At 43.3% G+C, this 12,452-nt stretch overlaps 1 protein-coding gene across 1 annotated transcript in view; it reads left to right on the forward strand.

Moving 5' to 3' along the window:
* The window catches only part of LOC142775671 (synaptogenesis protein syg-2-like), a 459,706-nt gene that overhangs the window by 360,661 nt on the left and 86,593 nt on the right, over positions 1-12,452 (forward strand). The window contains exon 6 of the mRNA XM_075877312.1: positions 7,313-7,606. Within this exon, the coding sequence (XP_075733427.1) occupies positions 7,313-7,606 (294 nt within the window). The remainder of the gene's footprint in view (positions 1-7,312; positions 7,607-12,452) is intronic.

Here is a 12,452-nt window from a genome sequence, read left to right on the forward strand (position 1 = left end):
GGTTATTGAGATGTATTTTCGAGCACTCGTGCACCTATATGTGGCGAAAAGATGCTGTCTCTTCCACTCGGCCTCGTTCTTGTTAGACGCACCAGGTAGCGACGCATTAGCTCAGGAGTCAGGCGCGACGATCTTCAGCATGCGAAAACTTTGGGGGAAAATGGGGTTGTCAATAATATAAGCTCCAGGTCTTTCTGCAGGAAATAACAACAGCATTAATTGACTCATTATGCTTCGGCCAGTCAAGTAATGTACTACTGTAGCAATTATAAGCGCACTGTTCAACTTTATTTTATAATGTTAATTTCTTCATTTTCTCCAATTATACAACGATATCTGCGCACAAGTAGATAATTCTGGCTAACACATTTGCATAGCATAATTGGCTGTTCAATTATTTTTGCATGTCATTCCTACCATTCTCGAAAAAATCCTTTCGGAAAATAATTTAGGTTCACTGTTTGTCGGCTTGGCTCGTTTTTATTTTATTAGAAATTTTGTTTTTATGAAGAGTTCAAATAATGCACGAGCAAGTGAAGTTCATTCAGAGAGCTCAGACATCCACTCACGCAACCAACGCGATTTTTCGTTACTTGTATTGTACATTACGAGCTAGCACCCAAGTCAGTTTTCCTTCCTAATGTATAAGTACTTAAGGAACATGCATAAGCACTGAAAGCGTTAGGCTAAGTTTCTTTCTATGGCACAATCTGTACGCAACGCCGCAGGTCCATATTTCATCAGAAGGGAATCTATCTGCGCTACTCTCACATCACCCATCGTTTCTGGAAGTCCGAATGGTCGACATTGTTTCGAGATCCTGCTATTCTTATCGTAAGTCACCAGAACTTTGAACGAAGCGCGGTACCATTTCAGAACAAAGCGCGGAAGAGGGGATCGCGCGCCCGCGCTTACCAGCGAGACACCCATACACGTCGAGGGAGCCACGCCTTGTTAGCAGAGTCGGCTCGGAGCAGACGGCCGTCCCTCCCGAGACGTCTTCGGCGGCCCAAGGGGCTATCTTACCTGGGCTCAGAAATAAAAAAGAGGGAGAGACTTGGTGGCGCTATCTCTGCTGGGCGAGCTACAGCAGTTCAGTGGGGCGGCCTGAAGAAGATTTCGCGCAGCCTGGCTGAAGAGCGCTCGCTTGCAGCAGCCAGGGAGAGCAGCAGTTCTCCTTTGATACACCGGGCCGCGCTTCTCTAACGACGCTAAATCGTTTTTCACCGAGACGGAAGGAGAAAAAAGCGCCAATGCCGCCCAGCGGTCTCCCTCTTCGCGAAGATTAATCTTTGTCAGCGACGTTTAAGGCGAGTGTCCTCCTACGCCTTCCTCTCTTTTTGTGTGCGTGCTGTCCTCTCGTTCAGTTTTCTCGGCTCCTATGTAGCTACCGCTTTAGCCCACGCTTCGGTAGCACCGCCGCCGGCGACAACGAGCGGGCGTGCGTGAATTCAATCGCCGCACACTGCTGGCCGCCTTGATTGCGCGTCGCGTTCTTGAAACAGTCCGCCGCGCCGAGTCCGCACATTGTTGAGGTCGGGCCAGCGCGCCGGTCTTCTATCTTTCGCGCCCCATTGCACCGTGCGGGAGGACAGGTTCGACCCCGGGCTCACGTCTTGCTTAGCTGGGGAGGGTGGCGGCTTAAAAGTCCACGGTCACCACTTCCGATCGATGGCTCACGTCTGCCAACGCATTGGCTCACGACAGGACCGTTCCCCAGATCCAGTCGACCGCCAGGTGCGACCCCGCTTCTACGGGAATGCTGGGTTGGGTTTCAAACTGACTTCGCAAGCATGGGGGCCACGAGCGGCACTCCCCGTACAGCCCTTGTTTTCGAAGCTCTCACTTCTCTCTCTCGCAATAAAAAAAAGATGTGCAAGAACAGTACACTCTCACTGCATGTCATCACTAGATGACAACGCGCCTCCTCAATTGCCCTTACTGTAGCTACTTGCGCAATTCAAGTCCCCACAGTTCGCTAGGCTGTCTAGCTATAAACGAAAAAAAACCTGTGAACAAAAGGTATCATGAATTCGATTACGCTTAAATGTGGTACATATCCCTGAAGAAGCGCTTGACCAACTCAGGCAAACGAGGAAACAGTTGAACGCCCTAACGAAAGAGTGACAGGCACCTGCAAACACTGATGAGTTACACATTGGAGTGGCTTTTATGCCTCATGAGCGATCAATATTGCTGGTTTGTCATAGTCGTACATCAAAATAATTTGGGCTATGATGATGTGACTGAACCTAAAATAATAACGGAGTCTCCACCTGGCCAAACACATTTCCACCTCTTCATTTCTCTTTTCACTCAGGTCGAAACTGATGGGTATAACTGCCCAGTCATTTTGTTATCCGGCGTTAATTTTCCGCATTCAGCTAACCATATCAGACTCCCGGTGCAGCGCCTGCAACAAAAGTTGTTCACATAATATTATACCTTCCTGTTTCTCAACAATATTTGCCAGCATTGCCACCTTCTAGCGTTCATCTTGTGTTCGTGGCTTTCTCTCTCTCTCTCATCTACGTCTTTTTCGGTAGTCCCGCTAAGTTCTTAGTTAATTTAAAATTTTTGTGATTACTGGACCATTTTCTGCGAAAAAATAAATAAACCGAGGAATTCGCTTTTAGATTGCGCCCTTCAGGGATGTGGCCAAAACGTTCGTCGTGCGACTTCAACCACCTCTCCCACACTGCATAGCGACTCGGTGGCCTCTCCCACTTTATCCTCTAACCTCACTCGACGAAAGCCCTGCACGGACGATCCCCGGACGACGAGTTCTCAATGATTTCCTCATAGTGGCATAATTTCTTTTGGCTTTCTGAACATATGTAAGCCTCTCTGCGTAAAGCAGGCAGTCGCTTAGGTTTGTGAAGTTGAAATCGCTTCAGCGCGAGGTTTTCTTTGGCTGTCTGGTGCACTGTCTGATGATGTGCTTTCTGGTGCTAAGTCGCTCGGTAATACTATGCTAACGCAAAGAAACAAGACAGGCACACGATGGCACACACAGCACTATAATCACCATTCACTGACATCGCGTGCCTTTCTTGCGTGTTGATTCTTTGCGCAACCACAGTAATTAGAAATGTGCCTTACTAACAAGCCCCCGTTGATATCTCTGCCAATGTATTTTACAGATAACCAAACACATTTCAACGCTCAATGAAACCCACTATTGCAGTCTTAGTAATAAAACGTTTCAGATATTTTTTTAGTAGAACTGCCTACAGTTGTAGTAAAACTAATATTTCACCGTAAATAAAAGCCTTAAAGCGAATGTACCAGTGCATCCTAAAGATCTAATAACATCTTTGATTCCATTACGTATTTCGTGTTTCCAACAACCCATTTAGGCGGACATAAGTCGGATTTGAACGTGTGGCATGCCTAAGTACCTAGATAAACTTAATGCAGTGCTGATTAAACTCGTAATGGTTCATTAAAATCATCATCAGCTAAAACTGTTTTAGCCCGTTAATCTACTGAAACTGACATGCCTCATAGAAAAACGCCAATTTTCGTTTCCCTGGCGTCATTTTTCTCGTTCCAGTGAACATACGTCGGAGCACTAGCAGATACCAACACTGTCGTGCCCTGAGGCATGTGATTTGCGGGGTCGCGAAGCGTAACAGCCACCCCACACAAACGGCCGAGACCACTCTCTACAAAGTGGGTCCTGACTCGGAAGGATGGGCGTCGACATCCGGTTGTTGCGTACGCACAACTCTCTATAGACCCAAGTACATGTTTCACTAGTCCGATGTCGTTCGGCCCACATTCCCTCGGCCGGCTAATTCCGTGGTGCACCTTTCTCGAAACTCCTCTGTCAGGGCAGGCCAGGCAGCAGATGCGAGTAGCTGCTGGCATCTACGGGGCCGGCCTCCTCCGGCATGGTCGGCCCATACGTCGAAGCAAGCCGTCGGCGCTGGGTTGCCCAACTACGTGATTTTCAATCAATAGAGCTGTGATTAGAAGCAGCCAGGACGCTGCGTGTCGCTTTAATTGTGTTACGCGCGAAGCTTGACGGCGACGAGATTGAAAGGGGGCTCGCTGGCGCGGGTGGCCACCGGATCCGGCGAATTGTTCCCTTCCCGGCCGCCTGCTTTTTTCACCCTGTCGGACGAAGGAAGATAAATTCGCGCTTTGTACTTCTTATGGGGCAGGCCTCGAAGCTCCACTGTCGCCCCGGCTGGCAGCAGTTTCAAAGAGGCCCGCGTTGCATTGTTAGTCCCCGCGCTCTAGGCTATAAGCCTGATTCCGGTGCCATCGTTCTATTCTTTTTTTTTCTTGTTTCTTGCTCTTCTTTTTTGTTATTGTTGTTGTTCTCATACATTCTCAGTTAGTTACTTAGCAACTCTTTTTTTATTGCATACTGTGGGCGTCGCGGATGGCTTACGCTGCTCACCTTGCCAGTGCGCACACAAAAAGCTTACTTCTGCTCGTTTCAAAAATAGAGCAAAAGCACAAAAAATAAGAACAATCAACGGAACTCCCCCTTACAACACTAAACTCAATTATAAATGAGCTCGTTTTCGAAGTCAATAGAAGCTCCCTACACAACAGAAAGGTACGAAAAGCTATCGAGAAAGAAATGGGAGAACGTTTCGTAATTACGTCATTCAGCACTGACTTGATGGTATGAAATAAGCAGAACAAAAGTACGCAATCCCGACGGGTACGGTTCAGCAGAGCGATTGTATGTGGAATACATTCTAGACAATATTACGCTTGTATTATATTGTATGCCTTGCGCATTCGTCAGTGTAGTTCCAACACTTCCTTCGTTCTCCTTATTGGGAACCCTGACCCCTGTGCTTAGCTTACCGACCATTGCTGAGAAATCAATAAGAGGTCCCTGCTATTGCGCCCCGGACAGGCGAACCAAGGCCCAAAGAGCCGTAGCAAGACCAATGGGTTTTCGCCGCTTCTATTATTGTTCTCAAGTGCTCGGGATCGGTTTCCGAGAAATCTCGCCGGGAACCCAATGAATGCGTAATTAAATGTGTCTTCTCTGCCTGCCGACATGTCCACTCTGGCTTAATGAACATAAATTGCTTCGATATAGAATACCACGGGGACGAAGGAAAACCACAAACGCGCGAACGAAATTAAGCACATTACGGATTCCACCGGGGCAGATTCCTCGCGTTCGATGCACCTGATGTATTCTGAGACGCTCGTGTCAACGAACCTTGCCTTTTCCCATTAGATCGGTGTGCGTCGTGTCAAGACATCGATAGTGCTCGATTCTGTGTTGAATGGCAAGAAAATAAAGCGTGCAATAATATATTTTTTGTTTCCATGAATAATACACTTTCGCTTTTTTTGTTGTATTCTGGTATAGAAATATCAATTTGCGTTGTTTTAATCAGTGAGAAGCCGCTGAAAGTTTGCTTAGATTTCACGCACGTATGCGTTCTTGAGTGCTTTTTGCTTTTTTGTTGAGCTGAACTGGCAGTATTCTGAATGTAGACTTTACTTAGAAGTGAGCGTTCGTCTTGTCTGGTTCATCTTCTCGGTGCTTTTGTCTTTTTTTTTTTGCGTTTCAAAGCACCTTAATAAAAGATATTCTGGGAATTCATGCGGTTTTCTTGTCTTCTCGCTAAACGAAAGTGGCATCGCAGGCCTGTCTCTGCCCGATACGGCAAATATAGAGGAGTAAGCTTGATGCTATGCTTCAGTTTAATCTCACGAACGTTGACCCGTGCTGAGTAGAACTACGGAGCACTGCTCTGACTTCAATGGTGTGCAACGCCAACGCTATAGTACCACCATTTGTCTACCACTATATGCATGCTGCGAAGGCGAAGGCAAGTCCTTTGGAAGTACTATTGGGAAATGAGATGCATTTTTTTTTCTGGCGGCCACAAATTTATTCCCTGCAATGTTACATTCATGTTTTTGTTTCTAATATGTACGAGCACGTGGCACTTCTGTTATGCAAAATTTGTTGTTTTAAAATATCCCGTTTTTTTTTCAAGGGACATTGTAATTCTAATTTTATTTGCACCTCACTAAGAACTCCGAACAGGAGTGTAGTTGATCTAAGATTGCTTCGCTTAATGAGTGTGATGACAACAATAAGGAAAAATGTGCAGAACACAAATGCTACGCAAATACGATGGTATATCTGGGCTCATCTGTACGATGTACCTAGCTTTTTTTTAAGATATATAAACATGATTTCTTCCACATGAAGCGATATTTTTTCGGGCACCACTGGTTTCACCGTGTGGTTTACACTTTAAAATAATGTGTTTTTAATCATGATCTTTTTAGCAACCTTTGCAGGCACACTTTTCAGCACTGGAAGATATATTGTTTCCCCATTAATTTACGGGAAACATTTTCTTATAAACTCTGTTCTAACGTATTAGCTATGTTCCCGTTTATAATTTTTACTCAGAACACAATGACAGTGTTCTGTCTAGTGCTGAGTTTTAATGTTCAAATATGTATTATGTAGCAGAATTATGTATGCTGGACGTGTCAGTACATGAACTTAGATAGCATGTCACATGAGTAGTTCAATTATCAATTCAATAGATACCAAGTCAGATGTCTAGCTCAATTATCATTTCAATGATATACCACTTCTTAGTTATACATGGGTAGCTCCCAGTTTGTCAATTTGTGTAACCATCATCATATCATCATCTGCAGTGACTCGACATAAGAGACTGTGAACAAAAATTTATAAACAAGTTCATCAGCTCGATATGTTCAGCAGAGCAAATGCGGATCCATGGTGAGGTGCGAACTTACCTAAATATAGCGAAGGTGGCCAATCACTGTCATAATGCAGTTGCCAGTTGAAACCTTTGTGTTCTAATATGGGATGCATGCAGAGGACACTGAAATTAGCAAGGCACACTACAGAAGTAAGATTATTGATGATTATAGATATTATGTGCAAAGACACAGGGTGAAAAGCTAATAAACCTATAGTAACCACAACGCAACAAATCCACTTGAAAAGATTGTATAAGAACAGCATTACCTTCAGCACTCTTTCTGTTCATATAGCTTACCCAGAATACCATCTGCGACATTTAGAATTTGTTGTATCGTGCATTGCGCTTTCATGCTTAAGTTGTTCTTCAGCCTATCATAAAAAATGCGCCTTTTCTAATACTTTTTGTTTATTGTATTCGTCATCAAGTCGAACTTTTCCATTTCTTTCAATTCTATCTAACCCTCTTTACCATAATCTGTGAAAGTAGGAAATGAAATTTGTTTGAGCACCATGCATCATAACGTTCGTGTCTGAGCCTAATAACCAACACGTGCACCCGTACGTCCGCAGACAAGCCTATCCTTAGCGTGGAGCTGGGACCACCGTACCGTAACTCAAGTTTGGTCGAGGGTTCGGACGTGTTCCTCGAGTGCAAGGCTCGCGCCAACCCTCCGGTCAGCGACGTGGGTTGGCGGCGGGACGGCGGCGTGCTCGTGCCCTCAGCCGGACCCCAGGAGCTGGTAGTCAACGACAACTTCCTGGCCATCCAAAAGCTCAGCCGCCACGACACCGGCAACTACTCGTGCTTCGCGGGCAACTCTGAAGGCGTCTCTGAGAGCGCCTGGTTCAGTCTGCGTGTCCAGCGTAAGTGTTTCCTCTTTCTATTTTGCCTACCAAAACATCTTAAAAAGAAGCGCAAGCACTTTTCAAAAAAAAAAAAAGACATTGGAGTGGGTAACCACGCTTTGATCTCTGCTGAATGCAACAGATGTAAAAGTTCTGAAAACTAAACGCAAATAGCATTTTGTAAATTGAGAAAAAAAAGCAGAAAATTTATTATTATTATTATTATTATTATTATTATTATTATTATTATTATTATTATTATTATTATTATTATTATTATTATTATTATTATTATTATTATTATTATTATTATTATTATTATTATTTGAGATTTTGCGTCTCTAAACCACGATATGATTATGAGAGATGCCGTAGTAGAGGGCTCCGGAAATTTCGACAATCTGAAGTTCTTGAACGTGCGCTGACGTGACACATTACACAGGCCTCTACCATTCAGCCTCCTTCGAAATGCGACTGCCACGGCCGGAATTGAATCCGCGACCTTCGGTTCAGCATCCGAGCACCCTAGCATCCTACGAGGCGGACCTTTCATCCGCGTTTAACCTTCATACGAGAAAACAAACAATTCATTTATAAATACCTTAAAACGAGAAATGAGACGCTGCTTTGTAGAAACTGACAAATCAGTATTGTCTGTAATCAGAGGGTTAGTTAATGAACAAATGCAGATGGTTACCAATCAGTAATTTCTGTGTGCCCAACAGTTTGCTCCGCGTATTGAGCATGAAGTTGTTTGGTGCTCAGGTAACCATGCGCAAAGCATGAGGCGTCATTCAGAAATGCGGGGGAAAAAAATGTTCCCAAATAGTATAAGTAGAAGTTGTTGAAGGAAAAAAAATACATTACGGAACAGTGCAGGACAATTTATTGTTCGTGGTATTAGTAGCGGACAGGACACGCAGCCACAATGAAAGCCATAATTCATCTATGGCAAACTCGAAGAAAACAAATCTCAACGTTTCATGAGGTGCGTTGAGATCATAGGTCCGGTATATTCATTGGACACATAAAAAGAGAAGTTTTAGTGTAAATGCTTCAGTTTTCGCAGGATATACTGTTATTGCGCATTAGTTTTAGAGGCCCGTGCTTTCGCTCAAACGATAGAATGTATTCTGAAGAGGAAAAAAAAAACTTGTACCTTAAGGCAAGTATTTTTTTCTTTTTTGCGAACAAGAAACGCTGTGGCATGACGCATACATACACTGACCGATGTCTTTCACCCCCAAGACGTGTATGTAGTAGGCATGTTTTGCATATAACAGGTGCGTTATTTTTTTTCTGTGAGGTGGCCGTACGCTGCACGTCTCGCAGGGCGCACCGTCCAACCCTACCATGCCTCTAGGTTTAGATTTTCATGAAAATAAATAGTCGATTTAAAGATGCGCGAATACGCATGACTTCCAGCTGCAACTTCAACGTGTGGGTGTGTGTGCGTGCGTGTGTCAGGTACGCAACACACAGCTGACAGACGGAGGCTTGGATATAAAGTGCGTCCAAATATATGTTTACTGTTTCACTTCGTTACACCTCAACCACTGATGACGAATGTTTTTTGTCTAAGCATATACATAATTTGTGTGACGTTCCAGATGAATAGACGCCTGAAAATTATAAGCAACACACAGTACACGCTTCGGCTGAGAAAGGGGGCAAAAAATACAAAGGATTTTAGCCAGGTCTGCAATGCTTCGTTCATTCACTTGCGCTATAGAAGAATGGAAAGATGCGAGAAAATGCGATAAAACAATCATTGAGTTCATAACACTTGTTCAAAAGAAAACAGACACACCAGATGAGTACACTTTTATTCATGTTTTTGTTTCAAGAAAATTCTCATTCTTTTACAATGATAGCAGATGAGGTCAATTTTCAATACTTTGGGAACAAAAGCATTGCTCATTTGTGAAGCTACCAGCTCTCTCATAGTTCCGACAATGCATTTGTTAACCGGGTTCAGTACATGCATCGCAATCGACTCGTTGCTTGTTCAGGATTGCGCGGATCACGTCCAACAATGATAGCAAAGAATTCTTATGATTAGTGCTGTGCGCTAACGAGTTCACCGTCATATTCTTTTTTTTCTTTGCTTTGTATAATTCTTGCCTCATTTTTTCACGTGAGATCCTGAGACATCCCCAATCAATTCTATTGCAGATGCAGGTATACATATTCTCCTAAATATACGTGGGCTACTGGGTCGCACCGTACGCAGGTACTCCTGCATTATGTTTGGCATCAATATTTGTTGAACATACGAGCGTGACATGTTCCTCTATCACGAAGTAGGTCAGCTATCGCTCACAACGTGGTAGAGATGGTGTAGCATCCACCTGAAGCAAGACTGCTCTATCAACTGCGGTTCTCTGTTGGAACACCTCTATTTTCTAATCACACTAATTACCCGAAATATCTTCACTGCTCCGTAACGCTCATGCTCAATTTTTTTATCTCGCTGAGACACCAGATGTGGATTACGGTGTTTTTACTAATTGCCAATGGAGTACACTAATAGCGCAGCAACAAAAAACGGTTGTTCAAGCTGACTGCGTCGATGGCAAAGTTATTACCCATAGTTGCTGCGTTGCAGTGGGGGCGCGGCTTAGTGAAGAGAGGCGGCTGTTTTTTCTCACACTGAATGGTTCCGACAGAGAGGTATAAACGCTACCACGCTATCGGTTTTGCCCCGGCGTGACGCGTGCAGAAGTTAACGTGCGCAGACCACAGCTTCACGAGGCGTTCTCTTCGCTACTAGGAGGTATTGAACCCAACCTAAGCACGCTCATTACTGGTTGAAGCTTTTCTTTATGAACGGGATACTAATTATGGCACGCAGAGGTTTTACTAAGTCTTTATTATTGTTAATATTATCAATTTTGTATAACTCTGCAAAGAGTGTGACACGCATGACATTGCAGGACGTGACGAGAACAATGCAGCAATATTATACATACGCAACAGGTCGAATGCTGTATTCAGTCGAACGAGACGTCGAGTTAATAGAAATTTGTTATGAATATTGCTTTCAAAATTCATTTCGCCTGTCTCACTATTTTTATCACGACATGTGCTTATTAAAAGGACGTGAACATGAACGCGGTTCACAGAAGGTGAACAACCCTTAATAGTCAAATTTCAAATGTTAAGTGATGAACTCTTTGTGATATTCGTCAAGGCTATTATATGTGATTTACCCCAGAAAGAAAAAAGGTGTTCTATCAGTTGAGAGGGGCTGTTTTTTTTTCTAAAGCTTGAGGAAGCAAGCTATAAAAGGTTTTTTTTTTTTAAATCTCTCACTCGATACAACGTTTCTTTATGAGTTTTGTCATATGCGAAAACTTTGAGTTCGCAAATAAGGAGCAATGAGACGGTCGACCCTCGGGATCACGAACCATGCTGATTTATTCAAGTAAAATTGTATGCTAAAATATTTATAGTCTTATTAGAATGAATTGATTTGAGGTTACGGAGTACGTGTGAATGATAAATTGAAGTTTCTGGTATGCGTAAATTTGCAACGCTTCTCTGTTTTATGCAAGCCATGTCTTTTCTTGGATATATGTAATACTAACGGGATCGAGGCTCTAATATTCCTAAAAATATAATATGATAAGTTTTTCAGTTTAACGTCCCAAAACATCGATATGATTATGAGAGACACCGCAGTGGAGATCCACGGAAATTCGGCCAATCTAGAGATCTTTAACGTGCTCCTAAATCTAAGCGCACGGGCCTGAAGCATTTTCGCCACCACAGAAAATACCGCCGCCACTGCCGAGATTTGACCCCATGAACTGCGTTCTAAACACGTTAGCTTCGCACAGAACGTCTTTACTTTACAGTGTAAAAATTAGCAAGAGTGTATTGGTTGACTGATTCCATAGGTTACCAGAAGACCACTTAGCAGGATGTATCAGTCTTTGTGAACTTGTAATAAATTGGAAAAAAATAAAACGAAGCGCCTATGCAAAGAGAAATTGTTTTGTATGTGTGCTTTTTTTTCTGCAACACGTGGGAAACTTTGAACGTTCTTTCGACATGGAGATATGAACAAAACCAATAGTTTTTTATCTTACTTCTTCACAAACGACTCGTTTTACAGCTACGATCTAAAATCTAAGAAAGTGCCGGGTACTTTCTTTGGCAGAGTACTTTCTTGTCGCTTATTTGACTTTTTTCTAGAGTAAATCACCCCCTTTTGAGGCAGACTACAGTGATTCCACCAGAACGGGTCAAAGCACGCCCCCAACGGAGTAACGTAACGCTGCCTAAAGCAGTGTAGCATGACCCCACTGAAGAGAGTAGTAGTACAGCTCGCAAAAAGAAAGAGCAGAACTTGGGCCGTAATTTGGTTTTTAACTGTTTTTGACAGATAACCACCCGCGCGGGTAGTAAGGATGGCTAAATACGAGCACTGCAACAAAATAAAAACAAAAGGTAAAAAACGACCAAGTGGGACTCCAACCTTTGACCTGATGACGATTTGCATATTGTTAGCCCAACACTGTATAACCACTACACCATACTGAAAGACGGTAAATTGGCGTGTAATTCTTCATGTCATAAGTCATTTTTGTGATCTGTCTGAATTTTCTTGCTTAGAAGTGCAGGTTTCAGTGTCTCTACGCTTCTAAAAACAAGCCGAACTGTAGCTAACGTGTTTATTGAGTTTGTTTTGCGCTTCGTAAGATCAGAACGTCAGTGCGACATGTTTTTTTACAGTACAAAACAAAGAAAAATAGCGCAACCAATTTTATGAACGGCACTTGCACTGACTCGCCAAGAGTTAGTCATCTCTTTGTATGAAACATCGCGCTTCTGAAGTGTACACTAAACAATGCCGCTT

The sequence above is a fragment of the Rhipicephalus microplus genome, chromosome X (assembly GCF_043290135.1).
Source record: "Rhipicephalus microplus isolate Deutch F79 chromosome X, USDA_Rmic, whole genome shotgun sequence".
Lineage (NCBI taxonomy): Eukaryota > Metazoa > Arthropoda > Arachnida > Ixodida > Ixodidae > Rhipicephalus > Rhipicephalus microplus.